Source organism: Neofelis nebulosa, chromosome X, assembly GCF_028018385.1.
Source record: "Neofelis nebulosa isolate mNeoNeb1 chromosome X, mNeoNeb1.pri, whole genome shotgun sequence".
Classification (NCBI taxonomy): domain Eukaryota; kingdom Metazoa; phylum Chordata; class Mammalia; order Carnivora; family Felidae; genus Neofelis; species Neofelis nebulosa.
In genome coordinates, this window is record NC_080800.1 from 118,950,196 (window position 1) to 118,968,398 (window position 18,203).

General features: G+C 41.5%; 1 protein-coding gene across 1 annotated transcript; it reads right to left on the reverse strand.

Annotated features, from left to right (window-relative positions):
- Positions 1-296: 296 nt before the first annotated feature.
- LOC131502157 (heat shock-related 70 kDa protein 2-like) lies at positions 297-14,305 on the reverse strand. Its single transcript, XM_058712741.1, is given in 7 exon segments — positions 297-1,007; positions 1,009-1,157; positions 1,160-1,272; positions 1,274-1,400; positions 4,603-4,748; positions 7,813-7,874; positions 14,108-14,305. Coding segments are annotated over 7 exon segments (1,506 nt in total).
- Between the last annotated feature and the right edge of the window lie 3,898 nt (positions 14,306-18,203).

Genomic DNA, 18,203 nt, shown 5'->3' on the forward strand with positions numbered 1-18,203 from the left:
CGATTGATCCTGGTGTCTATGTCAAAGGTCACCTAGATTTTAGGAATGCTCCGGGAGGCTAGAGGATCCCGGAGAGCAAAACTTGCCAAGCAGTTTACTTCTTTTAGTTAAAGCCCTTTCTCCCTCCTACGCTGTCACTAAGCAGTGGCCTGAGTGGCAGAGGAAGCAGTGAGCATCTGAGTTTGCTTTGTAGGAATGGTGGGGTCTCTCTTAGACATGCCATGACCTCCTTGTTGTTTCGATGCCCAAAGAGAAGGGGTATCATCAAGGAGCAGGAGATCTTCTGCACTGTGCAGCTACTCCTCATGAGGGCTGATGATTTTGTTGAGCTCCTCTCCACTCAAGAATTTGGAAGCAATTTCTGAAACTTTGGGGTACAAGTGGAATGAATCACTGCCTATCTCAGTTTCATTAACGTGGCTCTTGTCGAGTTTGGCATCCTTCAGAGAGTCCTCTACTAGCTTTAGGGCACCACAGAAGACATCAGCACTCAGCTGGGCTCAGGAAACAGAAGTGTAGAAACCCATGTCCGTATAGAATAAATCAATTTCAATCCTGGCAGGAGCAAAGAAACCCAAGATACATTGTGCCTTCTCACAGGCAGTCTGGAGGCAGCGTACTGCCTGCTTGTGGTAGGTTACGTCCTTCCTGTGCTTGCATTTGGCCTCTTCCATCAGGTAGCTCACCATACAACTATCAAAAAGTTCCCCATCCAGGTGGGTGTTACCAGCTGTGGATTTTCCTTCAAAGATGTCATCCTGGATGTTTAGGATAGATACACCAAAGGTGCCACTACCTAAGTCAAAGATCGGCATGTTTCTCTCTTTTAAAGCTTCATTTGTTGTTGTTGTTTTTAAATCCAGGCCATAAACTATGGCTGCTGCAATAGACTCATTAACGATTTCCAGGATATTAAGATCTGGGATGGTCCATGCATTCTTTGTGGCCTGACACTGTAAATCATTTAAGTAGGTTAGAACAGTAATTACTGTATTTTCTGGCTTTTTTTCCACCCAAGGAGGCTGCAGCAAACTCTTTCATCTTGCTTAGAACCACGGAAGAGATCTCCTCTGGGGAAAAAACATTTTTTCCTTTATATTCTACAATTACTTTGGGTTTTCCCTTTTCACAAATCATTTGCAAAGGCCAGTGCTTCACTGAGACTGAACTCTGGCATCACCAAACTTACGACCAATCAGCCTACTGGCATCAAAGACGGTAGCGAAGTTCATCATCTCTTGGCTCTTAGCAACCTCATTGATGAGGTGATCACTCTGTGAAAGCCACATCATTTGGACTGGTACGTGTGCCTTGGTCATTGGCAATGATCTCTACTTTTCTGTGCTGGAAGACCCCTACACGTGAATAAGTGGAACCCAGTTCAATACCCATTGGCAGGTCTTGATTAAAGAAAGAAAAGTGGGGAACGAGGCAGAAAATAGTTTAAAGGAGACATACCCTCTATGTTCTCCACTACTTTTCCTTCACCGTATTTCAATCCTTATGTGGGTCAAACTCACACATAAACGGGTTTGGTTTACAATTCATTCAGATGGTAATGCGTTCCACTTGTACTCCGTTGTCTGCAGGCTTTCACTGCACTCGGTAATAGATGTCAAACTACAAGGTGACCTCCAGAATTCTGAGAATGGTATCAAACCATCAGGGCAATCAATAAGGCTTCAAAGCTTTGGGGTCATTTGTGGCTTCTCTCATGCCCACATCTAATTTGTTCCCAGGTCCAGTCCATGTTTCCTGTTTGCTTGTGTCCTTCCACACTGCCACCGCTCTAGTGCAATGTTTTATTACTTCATGCTCGGACCACCACAGTAGCATTATCACTAGTATTTCTCCTTTCTCTGATCTCATGACCTATTCAGCAGCATCATTCATCCATCCATCCATCCATGCATTCATTCAGTAAAAATCAACTATAGATCTAACATTTGCTAAATACTGCGTTCGATGTTGAAAATAAAAGGATCAATTAAATAGGGCTGCTATCTTCCATGAATACCATCATGCTGATCTTTTATTTTTAAAGTTTTTATTTATTTATTCTGAGAGAGAGAAAGAGAGAGAGAGCGCACGGGGGAGGGGCAGAGAGAGAGGGGGAGAGAGAGAAACTCAAGCAGGCTCTGCACTGATGCTGACCTTTTAAAATTAGGACTTTTAACCTAAATGTGAGACAGGAAGCCATCAAAATCCTTGAGGAGAAAGCAGGCAAAAACCTCTTTGATCTTGGAGGCAGCAACTTGTCACTCAACACGTCTCTGGAGGCAAGGGAAACAAAAGCAAAAAATGAACTACTGAGACCTCATCACAATAAAAAGCTTCTGCACAGTGAAGGAAACAATCAGCAAAACTAAAAGGCAACCGACAGAATGGGAGAAGATATTTGCAAATGAGGTATCAGATAAAGGGTTAGTATCCAAAATCTCTAAAGAACTTCTCAAACTCAACACCCAGAAAACAAAGAATCCAGTGAAGAAACGGGCAAAAGACATGAATAGACACTTCTCCAAAGAAGACATCCAGATGGCCAGCCGACACATGGAAAAATGCTCCACATCACTCACCATCAGGGAAATACAACTCAAAACCACAATGAGATACCACCTTACACCTGTCAGAATGGCTAACATTAACGACTCAGGCAACAACAGACATTGGCGAGGATGTGGAGAAAGAGGATCTCTTTTGCACTGCTGGTGGGAATGCAAGCTGGTGCAGCCACTCTGGAAAACAGTGTGGAGGTTCCTCAAAAAACTAAAAATGGAACTACCCTACAACCCAGCAATTGCACTACTAGGTATTTATCCACAGGATACAGGTGTGCTGTCTCAAAGGGACAGATGCACCCCCATGTTTATGGCAGCACTATCAACAATAGCCAAAGTATGGAAAGAGTCCAAATGTCCATCGATGCATGAATGGATAAAGAAGATGTGGTATATATATATATATATATATATATATATATATATATATATATACACACACACACAATGGAGTATTACTCAGCAACCAAAAAGAATGAAATCTTGCCATTTGCAACTACGTGGATAGACACGTAGAAAGACAAATATCATACGACTTCACTCATATGAGGACTTTAAGAGACAAAACATATGCACATAAGGGAAGGGAAACAAAAATAATATAAAAACAGAGTGGGACAACACGTAAGAGGCTCTTAAATATGGAGAACAAACAGAGGGTTGCTGGAGGGGTTGGGGAGGGGGGATGGGCTAAATGGGGAAGGGGCACTAAGGAATCTACTCCTGAAATCATTGTTGCACTAGATGCTAACTAATTTGGATGTCAATTTAAAAAAATTAAAATTAAAAAAATAGAAATAAATGTTAACAACACCAAAAATAAACAAACAAATAAGGCCTTTTATCACACTAACCCTTGCTCAAAAACTTGTTCCCCATCACCTATCAAATAAAATTAATAAAACAGATCTAACAAACCTCTCCAACTGGTATGGCTTGTATAACCAGGTAGACACAGATTCAAGTCCTGATTCTGTCACTTGCAGCTTTGTTGGCTTATTAGTGATTAGGCATGCTATTTAACCTCTCTGGTCCTCAGTTTCCTTAGTCTTAAAATATATCTATCATTTTGGCACATAGTAGGTGCTCATTAAAAGTTCTTTTGACTTGCCTCGTATATAAACGATGGGCATCCCCAAACACAGATTCATATAGAATGAGACTTAGATTCTAGATATCATCAAATAAAGCTCCCTAATTTTACACTTGGGGAAATGAGTGGCCCTCCGTGACACAGGGATTTGGGAGCGGATGGAGATCTGGCATCTAGTCCTCCTGACCCCCCCATCAAAGCACTAAGTGGGAGCAGCCAGAAAGTGTTCTTGGAGGAAATTCAAGGGTAGGAAGGCAAAGGCCATTCCCAATCAGAAGAGTTTTAAGGTTGACAATACAGATTTCAAATATGTAGCCATGTTCTCAGTTTACAGGGAAAAGGCTATGTTTATTTTTCTCCGAAGGGCAGAAGTTATTGATGAATCTGAAAAACTGAAAGCACAACAAATACTTAGGTGTATGGTAACTTACACAGTATCCTCTCCACTAGACGTACAGATGGAACGGAAGACAGTAGGCAGAATCACAGGGGAGGGAGTCAATGAATAACAGAAGGTGAATCAAGGGCTGGTCTTTGGAAATCATTGGATCTAAGCCAGTCAGATGACAGGTTAAGAAAACTAAGTCCCAGAGGGCTCAACAGATGGATCAAAACTGCATGGACACTTATAGACAGTGATGGGGCACCTGGCTTTTTAAGTTTTTGGTTTGTTTGTTCGCTTATTTTGAGGGATTGAGAGAGAGTGTGAGTGGGGGAGGGGCAGAGAGAAAGGGAAAGAGAATCCCCAGCAAAATCCGCACTGCCAGCGCAGAGCCCAACGTGGGGCTCCAACTCACAAATCCTGGGGTCACGACCTGAGCTGAGCTCGAGAGTCCGATGCTTAACCCACTGAGCCACCCAGACGCCCCTGGGACACCTGGCTTTTTAAAATCTTGCCATCATTCCATTTTATTTCACTGGGTGCTCAAACAGGAACGTTCTTCTCACTCGGCATTTGTCGAATGCCTCGCATGTGCAGATCACGGGGCGGAGCCCCCAAGGAAGGCTGGTAGGTTACACGCGGGGCCGAAGGCAGGAAAAGAGCAGCAGGAGGGACAGCTGTCCCGTTGCTGCAGGCCGGCGGGCGCCTCCAGCTGCAGACGAAAACATGTCAATGTCCGTAGTCACTGCCAGCCTAAGCAGGGCGACTCAGAAAGGGGTTATCACACTGCCACTTAAAATGAACACTTAATAAGTTATACCGAACGTGCGGTGAAAACATTCATACATTTAATGAATCATCTAATTAAATACTGTATGTGCAACAGTATGGAGCAGACTGAGAGAAAACCTTCGGAGTTACTTTGACGCCTAAATGCAATTAGTAAGTAATGTCTTAAAAACAAAACCCTCTTGAATTTCATAAAGCTTTTTTTTTTTCCTAACGCAGAAAATGTTTATGTATCCCTTGTTTTCAGGAATTACACGTTTATTCTAGCTTTCAATGCTAAGTAGTCAGCCGAACTACAATTTATACCAGCCACCGTGTTGCCAATCGAGGCTTAGCCAAGCCCAATCTCCTACAGAATGATTACGTGGTAATATATTCAAGTCTTCTGCCGTGTTACGAGGCCAAAATAATTCCATGTTAGCAGGTTCTATCACTGGGAGGAGACTACATTTTCTTAATCACAATGGGACACCTAGTTCATTTATAATCTTTCTTTAATATGCTTTCCTTATCCTAGTGTCATGTGATAAACTTACCCTTTACTCTCTTTGGCAGCTATCAGTGAAATATCTTTTAGTTTGTATGTCAGTAGCTTTAAGCCAAATATTCAATGCAAAGTGGACAGCTCAACTTAAAATTTCACAACTAGCTTTCTCGACAAGTTCACGGCGTGCGTTCAAGTTCGGAAGTGTTTAAGCTACAGCAGCCTGGACTGGAGCTACCCTCACTCTTCGAGCGCCTTCTACTTACTTTGGAACTTCAGGAATCCACAGAATATGAAACACTGCCTTTCCCAACAGCATGCAGTCACTGTGGAACAAATCATCTCTTTCATAGCCTCAATTCCCTGCGAGAGTTAATTTAGTCCAAATGCAAGATTTTCAGATTTCCAAAGGGCAGAAATGGTGAGTCAAAGCCTTGAACTGTAAGTAATGTTCAATTTCTTCAGCTGGGTGATGTGTAGGCAGGTAATCACTGTATTACTCCTTTTACCAGTTTGGTGCTTCTTGACTAACAGAACCATCTCTCTGAGGTTCATGGATGTAATCAGTTCTTCAAAAAATAATAATTACCATAAGTATTGCACTTGGGAACGTAAGAAATCGAGGCAACAAAACCAGATTATCGGATTAGGCCTTCATCCAGGACCTGTCATTATTCCTCACGTTCTCAAGACTAAATTCTCTGTTGAGGTCCAGTATATTCTGCTAATACACAATACGGTTGGGTTGCCTTCCACCCCGTGCGACTCTGGGGCCACAACTCTATTCCATTCATTTCCTTACGTTACTTAGCATATGCTGCCTGGCTAAGAGTCAACTTTGCTTTCCTTCCAATTCAACTATTCCTCGGGCCTTTATACATTCCCCCAGCAGCCATGTTATCCCTATCGTGAAAATGATGATTTAGCCTTAGGGAAAAAAAAAAAACGGGTTAAAGATGATAAATTGCTTTGGAAGATGAGAATAACGGCCAAAATATATTATAGAAAATTACTGCAGCCATTCTGAGTCTGAGAAGAAAATAAGTCGACTTTTCTTCCCCCTTTCCACTGCAAAACGTGGCTCTGGAAAAGCTAAGGAATGAAACAGAGGGAGGCCAGTCATCCAGCTCTATCCAACCCTAAATAAGAAAGGAACCATAGGAGAAAATTTGATCTATGACAACTGTCAATAAAGAATGTCAAGACGCTCCAAGAAACCTACAGGTGTTGCTCTCAGTCAAATACATGCCATGTTTTATATCTAATAATGTGGCGTGAATTGAAATGCATTTATGCACATAGATGGTACATTTGATTACAACTCAAAAGTGGCATAATACCCAATTGCTTCACATTAATGCCTATTCAGAAAACAGAATTCTGAAGCATTATTCTCTAGCAGATGTACAGTGGGTAGGATATAGAATATCGAAAGTGATTACCTTGCATTAACCAGGCTCACACATGCATATCCATTCGACTTTCAGAGACTTTGCGAGTCCAAAGGATTAAGGTACAGATGTCAATTAATAAAAGTAAAATGCGATGAAATATTTCAACTTACTCTGTAAATGTAAATTGCTATAGAAATGTAATATATTATTATTCATCTTAATAAAGATTATAGGGGCGCCTGGGTGGCTCAGTCGGTTAAGCGTCCAACTTTGGCTGAAGTCATCTCGCGGTTCTTGAGTTCGAGCCCCGCGTCGGGCTCTGCGCTGACAGCTCAGAGCCTAGAGCCTGCTTCGGATTCTGTGCCTCCCTCTCTCTCTGCCCTTCCCTCACTCTTGCTCCCTCTCTCAAAAATAAACATTAAATATTAGAAAAATGTTAAAAAAATAAAGATTATAGCAAATCAATTTCTGAAATATCAAGCTTACGTTTATATACATATATATGTATACCTGAACATACACAGATATATATATGTGTATATATGCATATATATATATATATATATATATATATATGCAATTATTCTTAGACACGATCTAAACTGCTACTACTTGATAAAAGTACTCATTTAAAAATATGTGGGCCCTAAAAATGCGTTATAGCCTATAAGGGCAGAGAAAAATATGGGATCAAGAAGGGCACATAAAAGGCTTTAACTGTATAGTGATGTTTTATTTCTTCAGCTGGGTGATTACATTCTGTGTGTGTGTGTGTGTGTGTGTGTGTGTGTGTGCGTGTGTGTGATTACATTCACCCAGTAATTTCTTCAGCTGGGTCATGTATTGTTCCTTTCATCAGTTTGGCATTCTTTACTAATAGATAATATCACTTTAAAGATAAAGGGTGCTCCATTTTAAACACATATGGTTGTCTGTGAGAGAGAAAAAAATAAAAAGGAAAATATCTAACTGCTGCTCAGCTACAGAACAAAATACAAACACACACTTTCACACAAGCACACTTACACACACGCGTACACAAGTGCACACACGTATCACCACATGGTGCAGTGAGATCAGAACAACTGAAACTCTATTTTGGGCCCTACCACATCTGAGAGGACCGACCTTGTACAATTCGCTTGACTTTGTACACGTCCAGTTGACTTGCCTGAAATTAAAAACAGAGGTTTCACTTAAAATATTGCGATTTTTAAATCAAAAGAGATCTTTGGTCTCCCTAGAAAACAAGGGGATCCAGTACCCCCCGCCAGCCTTTCCACACAGGGACAACTGGGAGAAACAGCGGACGAGTGGCCCCTCCAGTGGATCGTGCGTTTAATAGCTCACCACAAACCCTGACACTCCCTGCAATAAAGTTGACAGGCCTAGCACACTCCTTCAGCTTAGCTGCTGGATCCTTGGAAGCTCTCCCTTGCAATCTCCCGCCTTGCTTCTAGCAATCTCAGTCCTCCTCATCTCTCTCCTGCACTTTCCTCCCCTCCCTCCTGTGTTCTCCACCCCTCTTATACCCCGTGCTTCCCTCTTGCAAGCTCTCCCTTCCTGTGCACGCACTTTCACTATTCTTCACCCCCTTCTGCCTTCCTACCAGTATTCTCCACCTAACCCAATGGTTCCCAACCTAGATGCTTTGCCTAGATGTTTTTGCTTCAGGGAAATTTTCAACGCCTAGAGACATTTCTGTTGTCACAACGAGCCACAACAGTGCTACTGATATCTGTTCCATCAAGGTTAAGGATGCTACTAAACATCCAACAATATCCTACAATGTAGTAGGGACAGTTCCCCCCAACAGAGAATAATCTGGAGCAAAAAGTCAACAGTGCTGAGTTTGAGAAACCGTGCTCTAGAGATTATCACCCCACACTAAACATCTCTGACCTCACACATTTCTAACAACTTCCAGCAGAAACCAGGGAAAAATCTTCTCTCCTTCTGGATGAACTTACTTAACAAACAACAAAATACAGAAACAAAACAGTTTTAGTGTGAGTATTACAAAACATTTCAAATCAAAAATAAGATGTCTTCGGTTTCAACACTGAGGTCTCAGTTATGTTTCCTAATATTTAACCATTTAAATGTTTATGGTGGGTTTTAATATATACTGGAGAACCCTCATATAGTAGAAAGAGTGGAAGGAAATATAATAAATGCTAACCACAGTTACCCCTAAGCTATATTATTACATATTGCAGGGGAGGAAAAATAATTTCCCTCTACTCTTGGAGGTTCTTGGCTGAGATCCTCTGTAATAAAAGATAGATTAACAGGAGAAAAACAAAATTTAATAACATGGATACCTCCTCTTTACATGCTAAACACCCAGGAAAACTGAATAACTCCAAGAAATGAACCAAGATACCAACCTAAATATCATTTCCAGCCAAAGACAAAAGAAGAGGGAGGGGAGAGAGCCAGCTATGGGAGGGGACCAGACAAAGCACAGTAAACAAGGGTGAGGTCGTGATATAGATTTAAGTCCTTGCCTTCCCCTTAATAAAGGGTTTCTAGAGATGTAGGGTCATTTCCTCTTCCAGGTACAGGGAGGAAGGCATCCTTAGAAATGGAGACTTCCCTTATAAATGTAAATGTCTCTTACAAAAGAGTAACTTCTACTATTCATTTTCAGAACTTTTCCTTGTCTGCTGGTTCTTAAAAAAGTACTCAGCTCAAGGGGCGCCTGGGTGGCGCAGTCGGTTAAGCGTCCGACTTCAGCCAGGTCACGATCTCGCGGTCCGTGAGTTCGAGCCCCGCGTCAGGCTCTGGGCTGACGGCTCGGAGCCTGGAGCCTGTTTCCGATTCTGTGTCTCCCTCTCTCTCTGCCCCTCCCCCGTTCATGCTCTGTCTCTCTTTGTCCCAAAAAAATAAAATTAAAAAAAAAAAAAAAAAAAGTACTCAGCTCAAAATAATCCTTATACTAAAGAGCGTATTTCGGACTGACACATTCTTCTCCCTTTCAGTATGATTTTCATGATTTTACTTGCTTCATAAGTTTGTTTTTCAAATTTTCTACAATGAAAATACGTTACTATTAAAATCTTAAAAATTAAATATCATGAAAACACCAATAAAAATACTACCAACAGCAAAAAGTTTTATCATCAGAAATCACAAGTTATTAATATGAAAAAGATATCTTAAAATCTGTCACATAAAACTTACAAAATAAGAGACACTTTTGATATGCCAACATAGGCTTTTGTCCTGAACCACTGACTAAAAGTTAATTTTTTAATGTTTACTTATTTTTGAGAGAGAGAGAGAGAGAGAGAGACAGAGTGTGAGCAGGGAAGGGGCAGAGAGAGAGAGAGGGAGACACAGAATCTGAAGCCGCTCCAGGCTCTGAGCTGTCAGCACAGAGCCTGACGCGGGGCTCGAACCCACAAACTGTGAGATCATGACCTGAGCCAAAGTCGGACGCTTCACCGACCGAGCCACCCAGGCGCCCCACCAAAAGTTAATTTTTAAAACTCTGAACTGTGAGAAATTTGAGCTTGTTGACATCATAGATTTCCAAGGTTAACTCAATTTGCAAACGATAGCAACAAGAGCATTTAAAATCTGTCTTATTGGGGCACCTGGGTGGCTCAGTCGGTTAAGCATCCAACTTCGGCTCAGGTCATGATCTCACAGTTCGTGGGTTCGAGCCCCACGTCGGGCTCTGGGCTGGCAGCTCAGAGCCTGGAGCCTGCTGCGGATTCTGTGTCTCTCTCTCTCTCTCTCTCTGCCCCTCCCCCACTCGTGCTCTGTCTCTGTCTCTCAAAAATAAATAAAATGTTAAGATAAAATTTTTAAATCTGTCTTATTAAGCAGCGGGGGTGGGGGTGCCTGGCTGGCTCAGCCAGTAGAGCATGCAACTCAATCTCAGGGACATGAGTTCGAGCCACACATGGGGTGTACAGATCACGTAAAATTTTGAAAAAGAGGGGCACCCTGGTGCCTCATTCTGTTAAGCGTCCAACTCTTGACTTCGACTCAGGTCATGATCTCGCAGTTCATGAGTTCCAGCCCTGCATCAGGCTCTGTGCTGTCAGTGTGGAGCATGCTTGGGATTCTCTCTCTCCCTCTCTTTTTGCTCTCTTTCTCAAATAAATAAACATTAAAAAAATTTTTTTTAAATCTGTCTTCTCAAAACTTAAAAATGCAAACACTTTTGAGATATCAACTGTAGCTTTTATTCTGGACAAATCAGTATTGTCAAACTCCTCAAATTATGCTAAGAATTGCTGAAATGGACCGGTATGGATTTGGTAGGTTGTGATACACTTACGAATCGTTGGCATCTTGGAAGCTGTGACCAAGGTGGGCAGGTGAACTTCATAGCTTCCCAAGGTTAGCCCAATTTGCCATTTCATCACCAAACATTCTCGCATCTAGACATGAACTCACTGAAGAAATACTTCAAGGAAATCTCTAATTACACACCATGAATGTACAAACAGACTTTTAGGTCAACAAGCAAATGTCTTCTACTGAAGGCACTACGAAGCATTGTTCTCTCTGCTCTAGATTCTCTCTCATCCTGTTGATTTTTGATGTCCTTAGGAACTTCGGAAAGATTTCACCATTAGCGACGAAGCTGAGGTTTTCAGGATGGTAAGAGGGTGTCATCATTTCATACAAAATAAACGTCAAGTTGGATGAAAACCCATCTTGTTGGTTTACACCGTTTATCGTAATCAATTTAGTATCACTTCCAGCAGTGTGGCACAGCACTGGATAAACAATATAACTGCAATTCCACTGCTCCTTGAATTAGTAAGCAAGTTACAGTGCATATCCATCATGCATAATGAGTCTGAAGCATGGCTTGATTACATTTCATTTGCATAAGAATTTTCTATAATTTTTTTAAACTGATCATTTTTAATTCAGAGTAGATTTAAATGCCACACAACTGCTGTCCTCCTCCCGAAATGCTAAGCAACCTCCTTACATAATGCAAAAATGCTAATCAATTTTTTTTTTTCATGCAGATCCTAGCTTGCTAATGAGTTTTCACCTTTCTACACGCTGTCAAATCTCATTACACTGTCACCTTTCTAGGGTTCACAGTTGGAGTCCACATTTATATGGTTCAATTCTAATTGCCACATTCTTTCGTTGCATTTACAAGGCAAACATCTTTTAAATAATCCTTGGATTGTCCAATTTGAAGGATAATTTGCTCTCTTTGCGTTTTGTAGTTTGTAAAACCCCTACTATTAATTTAGAGGAATATTAATTCAAACGTTCTCTGATAAGCCAAAAGTCTGAAGAGTAAAAATGAACAGGAATCAACAGACAAACAAATAATAGATCTACAAGTTAAATTACAACGAGATAAAACGTAGAGGGGCGCCTGGGTGGCTCAGTGGGTTAAGCGTCTGACTTCGGGCCAGGCCATGATCTCACAGTCGGCGGGTTCGAGCCCAGCGAGCCCCGTGAGCCTGTTTCGGATTCTGTGTCTCCCTCTCTCTCTGTCCCTCCCTCGCTTGTACTCTCTCTCTCAAAAATAAACAAAAACATTAAAAAAATGAAATGTAGAAATAAAACTAGCTTATTAAATATAATAATTTAGAAACATATTACCTATCTGGGAATTATTATGTTAAAATGATTATCCATAAGATATTCAGAGGAGAGGCATTTTCTTGAACTGCATATATACTTCTTCCAGTAGAGCAAGATCTTGAAAGATTGCCATGTGAAACATGTTGGAATCTTTTAACAGAAAATTTCCAAGAGCAGACTTTAGAAACCAAGACAGCATGTGAAGGCAGGTGACTCGTTTTGAAAATACACCATATACTGACAATGACTTTTTTTTTAATGCTTAATAGGAAAAAAAAAAAAAAAAGAATGGGTTGTATGGGAGAAGGAAGCATTGGTGGAAAAAATGAATTTAACTTGCTAAGAGAACTCTCAGATCCAAGTGTCTCAGCGATGCCAAGAACCAGCCCCTGGCTAGAAGTAGCAGTTCCTGATAGATCTCACTACTACACATTGAATTTTCTAGTCTTTGCAAGAAAAATATATATATTCCCCCATCAAGGTAACTTTTTTTTTCCCCTATGAAGAAACTGAAATTTTCATGGAGGAAAATCTGCATGGTAAAAGGATTTGCTGAATCATCCTGAGGCATTTTTTTTCCCTCGGCAAATTCCTAGCTTAGATGGTAACCATGAGTACACATTTGTTTAGGAGAAAAAAATTCTCTTTTGTTCACTTGTTCGGGCGCGTGCCTAATTCCTAGAGCCTTCTAATTCACTTTCATTCATTCAGCACATAAAACTTCTGAAAAGAGAATACAGAATATTCTTTGAAAAGTGGCTTATATGAAATTTTAATAACCTGTTTCACATCTCAAAACTCACAAGACTACGGACATTTCCTAGAACACAAGATTTATCCTTAGCTCAAGATCCAAAGTCACCTCTGAATTTAGCACAGTAAAGACGAACCAGCTCTGTCCCCTTCCCTAAAAATCAGTACTGTTTGGAGGGCGCATGGGTGGCTCAGCTGGTTAAGTGCCCGACTCTTGATTCTGGCTCAGGACATGATCTTGTGGTTCGTGAGTTCAAGCCGTGCATGGGGCCTGCCTGGGATTCTCTCTCTCCCTCTGTCTCTGCCCCTCCCCCCTCTCAAATAAATAAAAAAATTAAAAAAAAAATCCATTACTCTTTGCCATTAAAATAGAATTTAAATACACGACCACTGAGACATTCCTTTGAGAGTGGGATTAGCAGTGATTTCCAACAATTGTATAAAGCAAACAAAGAATGCGTTCTTTTAAAGCAATGACGAATAAAGACTTGACCCAACCCTAAAATAGTGCAAAACAAAGGGAGGGCAACCGACCAGCAATTTTGAGAGTTTCTGGAGCCCTCACGCGCCGAACGGAAGGGACCTCCCCTAGTGCCAGGACACCCAAGTGTCCGAAAAATAACCCTGTCTAGGTCACAACAGCGCCTCCATGTCAGTACAGCAAGCGACGAGACCAGACCGGCGTTTACCAAGTACAAGCCTCTTCTCCCGCCCATTAGCTACAACCGAGGAAACGAAATCCAACGTCAAGGTGAGGGGAAAGAAATGATACTGGATTCTGAAAGCTCAAACCGCGAGACTCTAGAGGCCAGCCCAAGTCTAACAAATTCAAACTTCAGAGGAAAGAAATGTTTGCACACTCCTCTCTCCGCCCACCCGCCACGCACCCAAAGCTAAAATCGCCAGGCTCCAGGCAAGTGGCAAATTTCACCCAGCCCTGCCCCGCTTTGCCCACTCCATTCTGAACGTTCTGGAGCCTCCTGGGCAGCCCGCCCCGCTGCCTCTCTGACCTGACTCCGAGAGGCTTGAGGTCTGGCCACGCGCGGCGCCCCGCGTCTGAACCGCAATCCTGACCTCGCTCCGGACCTCGAACCCGGCCCCGCCCCGGCCCCGCCCCGAGTGAGTCTGCGCCTGCGCCGAGGCCGCGGGGCGCCGATCCTCCAGTCTCCGTGCGAGCGCTCCCTCTGTTCGCTCAGCCTGGCTCGGCGTCTCTTCCCCGGGCATCTCATGCTTCTCCGTTTGTTCCAGTTCTTTGCCATTCGGGTTTCTCATTCTTGCTCCCGATTCTTTTCTTACCTCGCTCTCTTATTTGCCCGTGTCCGACCAAAGCCTCTTGGTTTATTGCTGTCCCTCGTTTCCTCCCTTTTTTCTCCCCGTAAATGTCCTTGTGCGTTATTTTACGTTCTGTTTAAAGTCACATGTTCAGCCTATTCTCTACATTTCTTTTTTTTAAGTCTATGTATTTATTTTTGCGAGAGAGAAGGCGAGAGCAAGCGGGGGAGGTGCAGAGAGAGAGAGAGAGAGAGAGAGAGAGAATCCCAAGCAGGCTTCTGTCTCTCAGCGTGGAGCCCCGAACCCGTGAACCACGAGATCATGACCTGAGCCGAAGCCGGTCTCTTAACGACTGAGCCGCCCAGGCGCCCCTACGTTTCTCTTGCCGTCTAGTATTTGTTCCTTCTCAGATTTCATTTCAGTGGCTCATCTCTCCCACACGAAGCTTGCTCTCATGTTCTCTCATTTTCACATATTCTTTTGGCCTCTCTTGCCTGTTTATAAATTTCTATTTTCTCAGTCTCTCGTTTTCACTCACTCTTGCTTTCTGCATTAGCACAGTTTATACTTCATTTTTGTATTTTCTTCTGTGTTTTCTCCTGCCTTGCATTATGTTCCTTTACTAACTTAGGTTTGCCCTAGTTTTGTTGGCATTCTCTCCAGTATTATTTTCCGTCACTTTTCTCTCACATACGCTTTCACACTTTCCCTGCGGTGTTTCTCCCCCATTAAAAAAAATAATGTTAGGTCTAACAGATTTAAGTAAGAAGAGAGCCTGAGTGGCTCAGGTCATGATCTCATGGTTCGTGAGTTCGAGCCCCACGTCAGGCTCTGTGCTTTCCTGTGCTCTCTCTCCATCTACTTCTGCCCCTCCCCTGCTTGTGCACCTGCACTCTCTCTCAAAATAAATAAACATTAAAAAAAAAGTAAGACAAGGTTAGTGCTCAGATGCCTGCTGGTCAGTGAAGTGACTGGTTAGTGGTCAATGCATGTGAACCGTGAAGCAAAGGCTGTGCAAGCCCGGATGAAATGAGGACGAAGACAAGCCCATTGAGGGACAGTGACTATGTTTTATACTGGTGTGTGGCCTACTAAGAGCATCTCATTAGCTGTCAACAAGCACACGACTTAGTTACAGAAATTTCTGGAAACACCAAGGGGCTGGGGAAGGTCTCAATTCGAAGTTCTCAACCAATCCCACTCACAAAGTGGACTGATCTCACTGAGGCTTCTCATTGTCCTACAGGCCCCAACTAGGCCACAAAGAGATCCGACCCTTTTCTATTTTTGTTCACTTAAAAAATCCAGAACATGGGAAAATAGAAATAAATACACTGCTTAGGGATGGGAAATATATCATTGCAAGCATCCTTAAGCCATGAGAGTAACTAAAAAAAACCAAAAAACAACAACAAAAAAAACTGTAATAGTTAAAAAAGGAAAGCTTAAAACAAGGTACTTAGATACATATATTCAAATTCCAAGAACCAGATGACGGGGAAAGAATGAAAACACAGATCCTGAAAATATAAGTTAAAGGATCATGTGAGAGGAATGTGTCAGAAGCATCTAAGTTTTATAGATACTGAAAGGAAAATATAGTGTAGACCCGATTCTATGTTTGACCCGGAGGAAGACAAGATATTCAAAGCAGGGTTTCAGTGAGGTCAGAGGACGGAGGCCGCAATAGAGAAATTCAAATACAGGAAGAGACCCTTCATAGCTTCATCTTTATGCTTAATTGTATGAATCAGGCTGAACCTAACTACGGAGATCAGGGCACCTGTCCAGAATCCAACAGAAACAAACCTGAATCTAAGCAAGGAGAGACTGTATTGAAAGAGACTATTACAGTAGGGACAATACCCCAGCCTCAGGATCTGCAAGAGTCAAAAGCGAACAGAGAAAGGTTTTTCTTATCTAAGGAGGAGCGGGCGGAGCTAAAAGGAACTTTGTGGAGAAGGGCAAGTGGTGGGAGAGAGCAGATTGGAAAAATCAGGAAATCTGTGGTCAACCAATTCTCAATTCTCAGAAAGAACTGTTAAGAGGGAATATATTATCCCTTGGTGCCTCCTTAAGCTTCCGGGGAGTCAAATTTCAGGAGCCTATGGGGAGGACTAACTGGTTCAGTCAAGCCAAATCAGAAGGTAAATAATGGCCAGTCATGAGCACCTGTTCAGCGATTAATCGACACTACTCTCTCTACCTGGAAGCCTCCAGTGGCAAATCAGTTCTGAGCAGAGAACTCAGGCTGGTCACCCCATTTTCAGCATTTATTTCTATTTAACTCAACAAATATTTTGGGACCTATCGTATGTCAAAGCTGTGTCTTGTTTTTCTGTTCAAGTCCACCTATGGAAATTGACATAGGCTACCAAAGAAAATGCAACATTGGAAACAGCATTAGTGATCAGGAAGGCCAAATTCCTTTACACTGCAGATGATAAAAAAGGAGGCTAGAACAGTGAGATGACTTGCCCACGGCCATACCAAGTAGTAGCAGAACCAGAACTGAATTCTAAGCAATCTTAGTCCTTACACATAAACACACACACACACACACACACACACACACACACATTTGATTATACCTCTGGAAAACTGCCCTGGTTACTGAGAATGGATATCCTTCTTCTTTTAAGATTTTTTTAAAAGATTTTTTTTTCTATTTTTAAGTAATCCCTACACCCAGTGTGGGAGTCGAACTCACAACCCGAGAACAATCGCATGCTCTACAGACTGAGCCAGCCAGGTGCCCTGAGAATGGAATTCCTTTTGATAAGAAAAGAATTATAGCTTGGCTATATAGTTATACTTAATTTGACTTTGATTATATATTTTATTTCAATTATCTCTGAAATTGTAAAGTCAATGTATCTTGGAACACCTATATCCACAAGAAAAAAAAATATTACTGTTTTTTTTTTCCCCATGCATTAGAGAAAATGGTCAAAAGTCCAGGGAAACAGCAGGAGAACATTAAATTATGCTGAGGTCAGAGTTATGTTTTTGGTTTTAATCAGTCATGACATAACACAATCAGAGAATAATTTGTTGTTACTGTCATTTCAACAAGATAGTTTTTCATAATGAATACTGCTCGATATAACCTAAGGTGAATCTGCTCAGAAGAATTTGTTTGCTATTAATATTTATCGGAGTACACTGCAGAATTCCCACTTTCTACATGTGCAAACTGAAGTAAACAGAGAGCAGCGACGGGCATGATGAGATGATGAATTAGGTGGAAAGTAATACAATCTGAGAGGAAACATTAACAGTGATTAAACATATTGTTTGCTATGCCTATAGCAGTGGAAAACAAGAATTCAAGAAATTCTTTTTATGACACATCTTTTTATAACATGAAATGTGGGGAAAGGTATGATAAAAGTAATATGTCATTGAAATCTGCCACTAGTATGGTCCCTTGTTCTATTTGTTTTATATTTTCATATTCTTAGAAACCATTTATTTCTAGAGCTTCTAATGACATTACACTACATTATACATGCTGTGATCTAGATGTTAAGATTGAACGAATATAAAATAGCTATTCCAAAGATGTATGAAGTTGGCAACAGGCAACCTCGTCTCCTTAAAGCAAAGAACAATTGCCTAGAGATAATATAATTGCATTTTTTCTAACTGCAGACAATAAATAATAAAATAGAAATCACATTGAATAATAAAATGTACGATTTTCACTATCAAACATGTATTATCCTTAATGTGTGCCATATGTTGCAGATTTAACACAATGCTTTTCATAACTACATTTTAAAAATAAGGAGATGTGTTTAAGAATGGCAAAATAGACGGCATGTTATATTTTCACTGTGGTGCCCCCTCCTACCACTGTTATTATAACTTAACAAGTTTAAACCAGAAGACTATA